The 14,904-nt window shown below is 43.9% G+C and overlaps 1 protein-coding gene across 1 annotated transcript in view; it reads left to right on the top strand.

The window, feature by feature from the left end:
* reln (reelin) overlaps positions 1-9,836 on the top strand; it is a gene marked incomplete at its 5' end in the record, with an annotated part of 143,796 nt that extends 133,960 nt beyond the window's left edge. Inside the window, 1 exon segment of the mRNA XM_080737038.1 lies at positions 7,714-9,836. Within this exon segment, the coding sequence (XP_080593164.1) occupies positions 7,714-7,816 (103 nt within the window). The 3' untranslated portion in view covers positions 7,817-9,836.
* Positions 9,837-14,904: the final 5,068 nt, after the last annotated feature.

Here is a 14,904-nt window from a genome sequence, read left to right as displayed (position 1 = left end):
CACCACATGCATGGGCAGATGTGAGTTATGGGGGCTAGTAGTGTTACTTAATAAAGAATTCACCAGCTTATTGTGTCTAAAAAGACATATTTAGCCACTTGCATGCATGCCCCCAGCCACTGAAATCAAAGTAATTAAAATAAAGTAATAGTAATTAAAGAACCACTGAGCTATTATCAACACCATGAACGACCCGTAGGACTTATCACGAGAACATATAAACAAGTTTAACATGAAAAAATCAAGAAAAAGAAAAAATAGTATTTTGAAATAATAATTATAAAAAACGTATCCAGTTCCTTGTTTTGTTTACATGTGTAAGCTGACAGAAAGCTGTTTACGTTTATATATACATTTTTTTGTTGGGGAAGGTAGGGTTTTTTTTTTTCTTTCTTTCTTTTCCTTTAGAGATTCTCGGGAGGCAGCTGTCGCATTACAACGATGCAAACTGCATGAGTACTACCTTATAAATGTGACTCAGTGAAATAAGAAACCTTATGCAGCAGAGGTGTTGTGATGTGGAGTGGAGTGCGACACCTTGTGGCTGAATGTTAGGTGTGCAGCACCTTTCATGTTTAACCAATTGCTTGTGTGGTCAAACTGCCAGAGTGCCTCAGTGTCTCGTAGAAACCTCACAACTCCAGTTGAGAATACAGCCCATCGAGATATAGATGACTGAATTGATCAAACACACTCAAAACTAAAAACAAAACAAAGTATTTCCTTGTTTACAGACGGCTGAAAGTATGCCAGTATGACACGGTCGCCTTGGAAAACAAGGAAGTGCTGATTAGATAGAATCCATTTTCTGATACTACGTTGTCTATTTCTCGCTTTAAATATTTTTAAAAACATTCTTGAGAGCAATGTTTAGTTCTAAATGTCGCTGTGTGTTTGTTTACATGGCTGACATGTTGGTTACAGCACAAGATTCACGCAGTGCAACTTGACTGCAGCAGGTGTTCTGAGTCTTTGATTAGCAGGGTCTGTTATCGAGCGGAGCGGTCCGTTATCCAGAAATATCAGACCTCTGATTAAGCCGGGTAATAAAGGACGATAATTGACAGGCAAAATCCCTCAACAGCGACCCGTAAAAAAAAATAAAAGAAAAGAACATTGACACTTATTATTTCATGGATTCAGAGAACTTGCATTTATGGTCTAAATGTATCACAGATTAATCAAAACGTATATTGTCGACCGATTCATCTATAAGAGATGGTCATATTGGAGATGTGAGTTGTTCTTTTTTTACCGGACACTGTTGGTTAAACTCAATTTATTCTCCTCGTATGATGGTGTCGCTTGCCGAAAGAACTGATGTCGCCAAGCCACGCCATGGTGCGAAGGCAAATAAATGAAGCATTAATGTTAAGCGTGCTACATATTGTTTACATAACAACACATGTTGTTTACGTAACAATGCATATTGTTTTCATAACAACACATGTTGTTTAAATAACAATACATATTGTTTACATATCAATACATGATGTTCACATACCAATGCATATTGTTTACATCATAACGCTACATGTTGTTTACATAACGATACACAATAATAACATAGCAATATTGTTTGCATAACAATACGTGTTATTTACACAACAATGCACAGTGTTTACATATCCATACATATTGTTTACCTAACACTACATGTTGTTTAAATAACAATACACAATGTCTACATAAGCATTTCAGTGCATTCTGTTGCATGTTGCTGCTGGTTGTTTCGTTCAGGCTCGAACCCGATGCAACACACACACACACACACACACACACACACACACACACACACACACACACACACACACACACACACACACACACACACACACACACACACACAAGGGAACCAGGGAAGGTCACAGCCTTCAGACTGTGCTTTTTTTATTTCTGTCTCTCTGTCAACATACCTGTCTCACTCCTCTCACTCCGTCTCACTTCCTCCACTCCTGTCTCACTTCCTTCCACTTTTTTTTCGCCTCATCATGCGTTCCTTCTCCTCTTTCCTGCTGCTTACATCACTTCCTGGTTTGACCTTACATTACTTCCTGGTTTGACCTTACTCACTTCCTGGTTTGACCTTGTTACCTCTCCGCTCTACATCCTCACCTCCACTTTACCTCCTTCCTTCCTTGCCTCCTTGCTTCCTTGCTTCCTTCGCTCTACCTGTCCTTCTCCTCCCTCCTCTCTTCATTGACAAACGATGGACAACCACCGAAACACTCTCTCTCTCTCTCTCTCTCTCTCTCTCTCTCTCTCTCTCTCTCTCTCTCTCTCTCCATAATTGTGGCATAATGTCTCTCACTCATTCTCTCCTTTCTTCTTTTGCGTACCTTCTTTATTCTCTCGATCTTTCTATTCTACTCTTCTGTTTATCTCACTCTGTTGACTCGCAAAAACCTCTCTTCTCCTTATTTCTCCTCTCTTGCTCTCTCTCTTCTCTCTCTCTCTCTCTCTCTCTCTCTCTGGTCCTGGCTCCGCCCCCAGGCCGGTTGCCCCGCCCCCTCAGACCTTCCTTCGTGACAGCAGCTCCGCCCCTTCCCCCCTCGCCCCTCCCCCCTCCTGTCTAACCTCTGCTCTCTTCTGCATTCTGCTCTCTCATTGGCTATAGCGTCAGGTAAGTCAAACCCCGCCCCCTCCTGCCACGCCCCCTCACCACGCCCCCCCCCCCCACCCAGACTCCCCCCCCTCATCATCCTCATCTTCATCACATCCACACATATCCTGTACACTACACAAAATAGCCACTGCTGTTCTATGTCAGTCTCTGCCTCCCTTAAATTAGAGCAATTAGTTGCAGCTTTGTGTTGCAATCACTTGCAGCTGTTTATAACATACTCAGACAGACCGACAGACGTACACACAACATTCTGCAAAATAATGGTGCTTTGGCTTGCAATATAGCACGATATTTGTTTCCCAAACGAAGGGTCCGGACCCATTTTTGGTTACAGACCCATGGTTGCAAGTTAATAGAAAATAAGCCAAAGAAAAGGTTGAGATAGGTGCTATTTAGCACTAAACATTAAACATAGATGCTTTAAATAAGCATCTATATAGGTCCTCCTATTCTCCACGTGCTTGCATTATTCATAATCAAGCATTATTATTATTCATTCATAATGCTAGCAGCCAGACACATTCCATACTATCCCATAGCTCAGACACAACATCCCATACTATTGTAGCCTCGGCCGGGAGGCGAACCCAGGACCTATGTATCCATATGTTACCACTCAACTAACGAGCTAGGCTAGCTAGTGAGCAGCAAAACACACATGTATGCCTGGAAGCGCATCCACACGCACCAGTCAGGAGCTATAGGCTCGACTGTCTGAGGGGAACTCCGCAACCAGGCAGGTAACGCGCTGTCGACTACCAGGCTGTCGGAGCACTCCGACAGTACCTATTTGTACCACTGCCTAGCCTTGGCCGGGTGGCAAACCCATCGTGTACGTTACCACTTGACTAAAGAGCCAGCAACGCACACACTGTATAGCCTACACCAAAATCAGGGACATCACGCCCAATAAACAAGCACTAAATAACACATCAAACACGCGAAGACAACAATGTTAACAGTCTGTAAATGGTGAATATGTCAAATAGTTTTCTGCTGCTAAACAGAAAGCAACATCCAGTGAAGATTTCACAAATCCTAGGTAGCAGATTGAACCGATTATCAGCTATCTTTTGCTTGGCCCAGCCAAAGTATCAATACTGCAATGTAGAAATACTCTATTACATGTAAAGGTCAGGAATTCAAAATGTACTTGTGTAAAGGCATTGGCATCAAAATATGCTTAAAGCAGCAAAAGTATTAGCATCACAATATGCTTAAAGCAACAAAAGTAAAAGTACAAAATGTTTGAAAATAGCAGATCTACAAGCTCACAATTTGTAGATCGGCTATTTTCAAATTACGCTATAAAATAGGGCTAAAGCGGTTAATATATGTTTTATGATAATTTATATCTGCAAAGTATGGTAACCAGTAACTAAACAATTCAAACAATTGTAGTGGAGTAAAAGTACAATATTTGGATCTGAGATGTATTCATTTAGCATATAACTTGAAAATAGCTGATGGCCTTGTGAGCTTGTAGATGCACAAACCAACAAAAACAATGTTTCGGGGTATTAGCGCCAGAATGACAGCTGACACACACGCACATACATGACACACGCACGCACACGCACGCATGCACACGCACTCACGCATGCATGCACGCACGCACGCACGCACGCACGCACGCACGCACGCACGCACGCACGCACACACACACACACACACACAAAACAAAGGCACATACAATGTTGTTGCATGGCTTCATGTTGTCTGTCTGTCTGTCTGTCTGTCTGTCTGTCTGTCTGTCTGTCTGTCTGTCTGTCTGTCTGTCTGTCTGTCCAGTCATGTCTGTCTGTCCACAGACAACATGCTCTCAGCCAGGAAACACTCCATACTGCAGACACACACACACACACACACACACACACACACACACACACACACACACACACACACACACACACACACACACACACACACACGTCCTGCCATTGGAAAGACACCAAATTGTCAGGGGATTTGCAGAACATTGAGCTTATAAATCAGCTATTTTTGCTATGTTTGTGCCCTCCTCTGACTTCAAAGTTTAAATCTGCCCATGAAGGTGGATTCTGCTTTTCAATGGCAATAGAATAGAGTGGTTTTTTGACATTTGCGAGTTTCTGCAAAAAATACCCTCCATTCTCCACAAAAATTAGAAAGATAAAAACAGGGAAAGCATTTGCAGGACATTTTCAGGAAAAGAGCAGTAAATACCGATGTGTTGAAAAGGCACATCTACATGCACACACGTACGCACGCACACACACACACACACACACACACACACACACACACACACACACACACACACACACACACACACACACAGTGGTTTTTAATCAGTACAATGTCTGCGACATGTGCAGGAATGTGCTTGTATAATTAATATAGTAATTTTCTGTTATCTAACGAACGCCACACATGTACGCACACACATGTACACATGTACACACACACACACACACACACACACACACACACACACACACACACACACACACACACACACACGCACACACGTGTGTGCGTGCGCGCGCGCACACACACACACACACACACACACACACACACACACACACACACACACACGCACATCACGTCACGCTCTCATCCCACTTTCATAGCCCCTCTCCCTCCATCAACCCTCCTCCCCCTCCCCCCCACACACACCACCCCCCACCCACCCCCACCCCCCGCTTCTCAGAGGCTCCTCCCTGTCTGCAATGTCTGCACTCCTGGCTCACTGGCTCCGCCCTGCTGGATGGAAGAGGCAATGTACAGGCTAAGATCTGTGATCTATACCACCGCTTCACCTGTTTACTTCCTGTCTGTCACCCCGTGTTTCCTGTAGCTTACTTCCTGTCTGTGACACTGTGCTTCCTTTAGTTTACTTCCTGTCTGTGACCACTTCAACCCGCCGCCATTGGATGCAAAACATGGACTGATATTCACCCAAATTTGCACATTTTCAAGAAAGATGTGATCTTGTAGATTGGCTATTTATTACCATTTGTGGTCCGATGAACTCGATGGCTTTAAGTGGTTGATTTGCGACATCCATCTGTTAGCGTTTTGTTTGTCCCAGTAATGGCTGCTCCGCCCTTCACTCCACACACTCAAATAGTGCAGTGTTCTTTTGTGTGTGTGTGTGTGTGTGTGTGTGTGTGTGTGTGTGTGTGTGTGTGTCTGTGTGTGTCTGTCTTCGCACCCGTGCATATGGGGGGTGAATCGTAGCATAATTGACACACCGGTGCAGGCTTGTTCCTGCCTAATTAACAGAAACCAAGTGAAATGCCAAGCGTCGGTTTAATGTGCAGGTGACAGAGCATTCTCACTCGGGTGACGGGTTGTGATGGATTTGACTAAACAGCAAATGTTTGATGTCTCGGGAGCACCCGTAACGTCATATGTTGCCAAGGGTTGATGTGAGTTACGATTCTGTCCCTATATCGACAGAATCCTCCCTTTTTGGCTTTTTGCCTTTTATTGATAGATTATTGTATAGTCTGACTGGAAATGGGGATAGAGAGAAGGGGAGTGACGCGCAGCAAAGGTCGTCGGAATCGGGAGTCGAGTGACATGCAAAACTACACCATACATAACTGTACTTTACTGTCTGTCGCCCAGAGGGGGCGGAGTTTAGCGAGCATTTTATTTTGAATCTACGCCAGAGAGCTGACCACAGTGAGAATGCAAATTGTGATAACCCAAATTTTAACTAGCAATTGAAGCTGTAAAAATGATAAAGATTCCGCAACTTCATGGCATATTTACCGCAAGAAATGTACACGTTTTTACAAACAAGCCTCAAAGATTAGTATCCACGGTCTCGCTTTCTGCTCCCATGCTCTGGACAGGGACGGATTAACCCCAGTGAGGGCCCCTGGCCTATAATTTTTTAGGGCCCCCCCGACCCTCTACTATAGCCCCCCCTCCCTCCCGACTCGCACTACCCAGCTCAGATTTTAAGCCATGATGATCATCTGTGGGCAAAGAAAGCACCTGTAGACAACAGAGGAGGTCCCCACACATTTGATTTTTAATTAACCTATACATTTAACTTTTGTAAATTGTTAATGACCACACGGCCCAGTTCCCCCAAGGGCCCCTAACAGCCAAGGGCCCCTGGCAACGGCCCCACTGGCCCAATGGTTAATACAGCCCCGGCTCTGGAACACTTTTAGCGGCCATGTCCTGCCATCTCTTTCACTAGAAGCACTGGAGCAATCCTGCGGTAGATATTGACTGTATCATCCCCTATAGTGCGTGTGTGTGTGTGTGTGTGTGTGTGTGTGTGTGTGTGTGTGTGTGTGTGTGTGTGTGTGTGTGTGTGTGTGTGTGTGTCCTGTAACACTGTGGTGTTGTACTGTCCTCGCAGACGTGTCGCTAGCCGTTTAGCACCATTGACTCTCATGTTCCGCTGTGTAGATTAGCATGGTGATGCTGTCGCTAGCTAGCTCCCATTCCCCAGAGCAGTAGGAGGGTTCTGCTCCAGCATGGATCTCTGAACACCGCTCTGTGTGTGCGTTAGGGGTGCAATGGTTCAATGATTCAATCATGAACCGGACGGTTCATGAAATGTGGCTTTTCGGTTTGTAATGACACACTTTTCGTGATGCAGAGATTGAAATTCTCATTATTGTGTCTGTCACTGAAACACCCTTCCCACGAATGAATCCAGCAATGTCACTCGCAAAAACTAGCCGATCTACATGCATTGTGACGCATTGTTAGCATGTAGATTTTCTGCAAGAAACACTGTCACATTAATACATGAGAATGATTGGCCAACTGCTTTGAAAACCGATGTACTAACTGAACTGTTGCACCTCTATTGTGTGTGTGTGTGTGTGTGTGTGTGTGTGTGTGTGCGTGTGTGTGCGCGCGCGTGCGTGCGTGCGTGCATGCGTGCGTGCGTGCGTGCGCGCGTGCGTGCGTGCGTGTGCGAGTGCGTGCATGCGTGAGTGTGTGCACATGCTTGGGTGAGTGTGTGTGCATGGTAGCGTTTGGGATTTATACGCTGGGGTTCTTCACACGTCACTAACGTGCGTTACCCCTGTCCCCTCTCTGTCACACTGTTTGTTGTCGCCCCCTAGCACTCGTAAACAGAACTACATGATGAACTTTGCGCGGCAGAGCGGCCTGCGTCTGCACTACAACAGGAAGAGGAGGAGCCTGAGGCTGCGGCGCACCGCCTGAAACCAGCTGCCAATCAAGAACCACCCGGAAGTGAAAACCACCTGCCAATCAACACATCCACTTGCCCCGCCCACATTCCTAACCCAGACCCAACCTTTCCAATCAGATTCAACAACACTTTCCAGCCAGCCAGCCAGCCAGCCAATCAGTGGGAAACGAGTGATGATGATGATGATGATGAAGGAGGCGGCGGCCATTTTGTCAAAGTTTTATTTTATTTAACTTTTTTTAATGAACTTTCAGGATTCTGGTTGTTGATGTTTTTTTTTTTCTCTAAGTGTTGATGTGGTTTCTTCTATTCTGATCGTCCGTTCCCAGTTTACCCAGTTCCCCCTCAGTCCCCCCCACCCCACCCCTCCCCTCCCTCTAACACACTGTGAAAGTTGAGAGATAATCTTTAACCCTGCTGATCAGACCAGCTGTTTGCCTCCCACACAAGCAGTTCCACTGAGCCACCACCAGGGGGAGTGGGGGGGGGGGGGGGGGGGAGGGGCGAGGCCCTCCATAACCACTTAAACCCCAGTATCCAGTAGTAAAAAACAATATCAGATCGACAAGCTTGGCGTTGCGACGCGTTGTGAGGTAGTCGATCGGCTATTTTCAGCAAAATAACAGAATAACAGAAAAAAGGACACTGGTAGAGAGCCCTGAGGGACTCCAGTCAACGGTTTAAGTGGATACGGTTGCATGCTACCTCTATCCAACGTCAGAACATCCGCAAAAAAGTTCTTATTGAGTAAGCTGATGGAATTAATCACAGTGAATGCGGAAATAAGAATAAATATATCACGACTCACAGTCAATCACACAGTCGGAAGCTGTACAGTAAAGACATCTAGTTTTGGACCAAAGTTTTGGGTGAGCGCGCATCAGGACTTCTTACCGATGTCATTTTGTACTTATCACTCTCCTAACCCATAAGAAGAAAGTTCTGACTTTCGATGGTAGCATATGCCCCCTTCATCCCCCCTCCCCCTCCCCTCTGTGACCAGGGCTAACGCTGATGATGATGATGATGATGATAATGATGATGATGAAGCTACAAAGTGTACGTGTATAACTTGTTGTTTATTGTGCGTTTGTGGGTTCTTTGATTGTGCTGTTCCATTACGTTCTGTTGTTTATTTTTTTATTTTTTTATACTACCTATTTAATTAATTTATTAATGAATTAATCAACCACATGAACCATCAGCGTCCCCTGTTATAGGATGCGAATATTTGGCGAAAAAAGGCCAAAACATTCCAATGACGGGAAAATCTTCTGGCTCAGAACGGCATCGCCGGAGAGTGAGCGTCTTTCCGAAGCTCAGAATGGCGTCCGTTTGTACTTATATCAAGAAAGAATAGTTCTGAGCTTTGGTAGGAGTTTGGACCACGCTTAACGAACCCTGGGGAACACTAGGTAATGTGGTTTATTAAATAATTGATTAATTGATTAATTAATTCATGAGGTTCTTTGATGATGGTGTGTGTGTGTGTGTGCGTGTGTGAGGGGGGGGGGGGGAGTACTTCCTTTCCTCGTCGATCCTGAACGGAGGCGTGGCATTTGCAGCCCCGCCCACGTCTGCGAGGGAGGAACAAAAGAGCGAAGAACGACGCGAGGAGGAAGTAAAGAAAATTACATAAGTAAAAGGAAAAAAAGAAGAAAAAGAAAGACTGAACAATGACTGTTTTTGTTTGGTTTGGTTTTGTTTATTATTTTTTTTGACATAAATCCAGATATTTATGGTAAATGGTTCTCCATGTAACCTTATTGAAGATGCACTGTGCGTGAAAATCTGTCCGTTCTTTTCTAGTGTTAAGTTATTAGGCAGTGAGACTGCGTCATCTACCTGTCTCTCTCTACCTGTCTCTCTCTCTCTATGCCTCTCTCTCTCTCTCTCTCTCTCTCTCTCTCTCTCTCTCTCTCTCTATCTCTCTCTCCCTCTCCCTCTCCCTCTCTCTCTCTCTCTCTCTCTCTCTCTCTCTCTCTCCCCCTTATTCCTGATTCTCTTGTGCTGCCCCCCCCCCCCCCACCCTCCCCCTCTCTCTGCTGGTTTGTGCGCTGTCAAATTCTGAGTGTTGTCTTAACCCTTTGTAACTCGGGGAGTTGTACAGAATGTCAACCATTTGGGGTCTCATTCGTGCACTCCGGGCGAGCCAAAGTGGCACTGAGGATTTTAGGGCGCGGCCACCAGAAGGCGAGGGCCTATCAGTGTTGTTTCTTGATGTCTGTGTAATATGGACTCCACTCTGCCCCCTTCAGTGTAACTCCAGTATAGCAACCTCCTGTATATATTATGTATATCCACTTCTATGGGGAGACCCCAGCAGCCTTATAAAAAGGGAAATAAAAAACTGTCCAAACCTCGTATTGCCTGATCGTCTGCTTGTTTAGAGGAGAGTTTCGCCTGTTTTCATAGGGTTGGCTTCCGGAACCGGAGGAACCTCACCCAACGTTCCGAATGGGTTCCATCCAATTCCCAGAGCCACATAGAAAGTTTAAGCACACTGTCATGTAGAGCTGGTATGGACTTCACGTCATACCAGTGATTCTTAAACGTATTAATTTCGAGGACGACCATTACTATCCATTTCAAACAGGGGCATAGTTCTGCCGATTTAAAATGACTCCAATAGGGAATTAAAACTTCCTATGATTGGCCGCTAGTTGCGCTGTTTCCCCCCCCCCCCCCCCCCGGCCGATCGCAAAAAGAATTGTATCCCATTCATTTTCCCCTTTCGTTTTCTAACCTTAATTAACATTTTCATGAATACTGTATGGTTCCTATCGCTAGTTAAAAATTGCCTTTCAATCACCATCATATTCGTTTTGTTGAAATGTGGTCCAATTTATTTTAAAATAAATTATAAAGTTGCGGGGGGGCGTGGCCAACTAAACTGATACCAGCCGGCTGTGTTCTTCTTCGTGTGCTGTATTTCGGGAGGCTCCGACCACATTCTCCCATGTATCCCTGCGGTTGCACGTGACCGTTGGCAGCCAATAGCATCTCTGATGCCTTTACAATTCTATGATGGCGACACCCATTCCAAGGGGTAGAAAGGGCCATTTGCGCTGCATAGAAACCAATGGCTTCGCATCGTCCATATTTTTCTACAGTCTATGATTTCAAACCCCCTTAAAGGGATCCATTGACTCATTCTCTGCCAAAAACGTCTTAGGGCGTCTTTTCTTTCTTTCTTTTTTTTTGAAAGCCCAGAGTGCCAAAGAAGTGCTTGACGAATTCCCTTTTTTCCCCACAAGTTAGCGAATAGCTCCATCTGGTGAAAAAAATAAATAATAATAATAATCACAATCCCACAGGAAACAGGATGTGATGTGATCGAAAATCTGTATCTCCATCTGCTTCCTGCTTAATGTTTTTCTCCCTTTTCTCCACTTCCTGACTTATGCTGCGTTTTTGTCAAAACAGGGTATTTTCAATCGCCCCTAACTAGGGAACACATCATGGGCCCACTTTTTTCACAGAGGCAAAGACACCATGTGACACCATGTCCGTGTCCGAGATCAGTTGAAAAATAAAACAATATTCTGTAACTACTTGAAAAGGTAAGGAAAAACTAAAGATAGCTGGCAGTGAGGGCTATTTTGGTTAAATATTTTTGATAGTGAATCATTTAAGGAACCGGACCATTAAGAGGGAATCAGTAAGGAACCAGAATTGTTAAAATCCTAAAGTAATCTAAACTAAACTAAATTAAACTAAACTAAACTAAACTAAACTAAACTAAATAATTCAAATAATGACACTCTGTGTGTCATTGGTGGGTTGTGGACAGTTCAAAAACCTGCTTACCAGTGACTTATCATGCAGTGTTGGGAAAGTAACATTAAATTAGTAAATTGTTATAGTCACTAATTTCAAGAAAGTAACTTAACTGTTTTACCAGATACTGCATAACACAAGTAACTAGTTACGTTAAAGTGGACAACAGCTGATTCAAAACTACTGAGTATCCCTGCTCATCTTGATGAGCTAATACCAACAAGATGGTACTTTTGGTGCTAAAACGCTCTCCCTCTCTGCCTAACGGATCCCAAAAAGTGTTCATTTTGATTTGGGTCATGATATCTAAATGTGATGGTGGATGTCAAAGAGATGCTCACAGCTAAGTTCAAAATGAAAGTAAATTGAAACATTTTCTTGGTATTTGAAAAAAGTGCTGTGTAAAGATGTTACAGAAGAGGTATGTTAATAAAACACTTGACAGCCAGGTTTGACATGCAAAATTGCAAGCCAAGAGTGAGTTCTACACTGAATGCTGAGGTAATTTGAGATGTCTGCTAGTACAGAAGAGGCTGTGGGCAGCTTAATCCACTTGACCACACGTACCAGGCCAGATCTGAGTTTTGTAGAACAGTGGACCACTGTAAAACATACTTAGATCTAACGGGGACAAGTGATAAGCAGTTATGCTACAGAAGAAAGTGTGATAACGAGCAACTAGAATTGCAAGCAAACAGTGCAAGTGACAGACGTAGTGGTTATTGTGTCAGCCTAAACCAATGTCCAATGGTCCTTTGATTTCATGGAGATCTAAACATCAATCCATTGTAGCAGTTCTACATGTGAATCGGAGTACATGGCTTTAGCAGCAACCCTACAAGAGTGTGTGTATTTGGTTCAACTGATACGAGGTAGGCTATTGATGGATTTCATTACATGCAGCCAAAGATTCAACGATTAAAGACAATCAAAGCATGCTAGCGTTAGCTAAAAACAATGTACAGAGACAGAGGTTGAAACAAGTTGACATAAAATATATATTTTGTAAGGTCAATTTGTTGATGGGAAATAATTCTTGAGTATTGTCCAACAGATTATGGTGGCTGATGTTATGACCAAACCAGCAACAAGATTTAATTTAGAGTTTTTGGAGATTTATGTTTGGAGAGTAACATGGAAATGTATGTTGTATTTGAGTTTGAATAAACACAATTAGGCTATTGGAGTTCCAGCAACAGCTGATGCCTCCCTGTCTATTCTTTATTTTGTATTATTCCTCTGTCAGTATTACACTTTAGTCTACAATTGTAGATTGCATTTTAACTCTGTCAACAAACATCACTAGACTAGACTCACCACCTGTAGTCCACACATATTAGAACATTGGGTAAATCACTTTATTGAATAATTTTGACTTTTGCAGTTAAAGTAAGATCATTCATTTCATGAAGAGTTTCAAGTTATGAAAAAATAAAGTCAGATTTTGTTCTAGGCTACCTCTGACAGAAGAGCCAGGATACATGTGAACCACGATTACATGTGAATATTACCCTGAAAAGTCAACTATTGCTATTTCCGCCATAATAAGGCCTTAATATACAAGGCTGCTGATTCACAATAGTGTAGAACCAAATATTGGCATGATTGCTTTTTGATGACACTACCTGTAGACCATCTGAACAGTCAGATGATGTTTTTTTTGCCAATGTGGTGAGTCAGTTAATGGATAAAGCAGTTTTTGTGGTGATATCTTATTTTGTGTGTAGGCCTAACTATGGTAACCCAGATTGTTTTATAGAGGCATGTTGGATGTGACGTCACACTGGTTGTAACTTTGAGTCATAAACTTTGAAAGAACAGTTGTCACTTTGATCATCATCGTCATTCTTATTTTTGTAAAAATGACATGGTGTCAGAAATGACTGTGACACTGTGATTCAGCCCTGAAGAGGTCTACTGTGATGGTGAAATAAAATGTAAATAAAGCTGATTTCACCAAACCACTCAAGTGGACAAGATGGATTTAGCGGTTTGAGTTGTTCCATCAGGCATGATGCAACTGAACTAAAGGATATGATGCAGACCAGTGCCTATACAGGCTATACAGAAACAACTATGGTTGCCTGCATTCCAATAAACACCACTTTTTTGTTAAAGGCAGATTTTTTATTTAGACACATTTTTATTTTTTATTAGATAAATATCAAATGGTAAATGATTCCAATAAACTGTGGCTCTATAAATTACTGCTTTTTTCATGCATAGAGCGCTGAAGGCTACTCTACACACATCAAACTCTGAACTCTGACTGGGGAGAGACTCTGGCCAGTCTGGGGGAAAGGTGGGTTACTGCTCTGAGTCTAATGATCATTATCATGATCATATTTCTCACTAAAAAGAGGGTAAAACAAGTTTGATAGCCATTTTTTACGTCCTTTTCTCCCCAATGTAGTTATGCCAATTGATTCCTCCCCACATGCATTTCTGTCTTTACTCTTTTCACTGCTGTTGTATCCTACTGACTACTTACCTAGTGAATCTGTCTGTCATTCAGTGACGCGTGATTATGGATCCCACTGGGAAAGATGGATGGAAACGGCATAGAGCGCTCGTTTTCACAGTTATTGTCCACGACACTGCAAGCGGCGCGAAGGCCAGCGGACCTTGGTCCTGCTCTTCGCCCCCGAGCGCCGCAGGCGCGAGTGGCCGCGAAGAGCCGTGGTGAATGCAATCGTTCTATTTATGCCCAGGCCGTAAGGCCTGGGCAAGCGCACGATAAACGCAATGATAATTGGGGTTTGGTGCACCTCGCGCGGTCCAAGAGACTACAACGGAGCGCTCCCTACGTCCGGTTCAGCCAATCACAAGCTTCAAAATGAGTCCGGGGCGTGGTTATCCATCTTTCCCAGTGGGATCCATAATCACGCTTCAGTGACGGTTACACAGTCATGTCCTCCACCAGGGGGCGAAAGGCATTAAAGCAACAGCGCCTAGATTCATTATTGCGCATGCATTCAACACGTTGATCCGGAAGCCGGACTTTCCGGAAGTAGAATGTTTATCGTATGGCGTTTCCACAACAAAGGAACTGTTGTTGTTTCATGGTGGTTTTGGGAGGCGACCTGGCGTTTGCCAACAAACGAACCTAAGTATAATAACGGTGGTTGCCGTGCCGGGGGCAAGGAGCGCTCCGCTGTGTTCACTTGGCAGCGCGGAGGTGCCGAAAGTCGGCATTTTAGTCGGGGGGGGGGGGGGGGGGGGCGAAAATGTACCATTCTGTCCCTATCAGGACATAGTTGGGAAGTGTGTTTCATGGTGTTTGGGACACAGCGCGTGGTGAAAACCTTCTCATATTAAA

Source organism: Nannobrachium achirus, assembly GCF_963921795.1.
Source record: "Nannobrachium achirus genome assembly, chromosome: 11".
Lineage (NCBI taxonomy): Eukaryota > Metazoa > Chordata > Actinopteri > Myctophiformes > Myctophidae > Nannobrachium > Nannobrachium achirus.
This window is presented reverse-complemented; position numbering and strand designations above follow the sequence as displayed.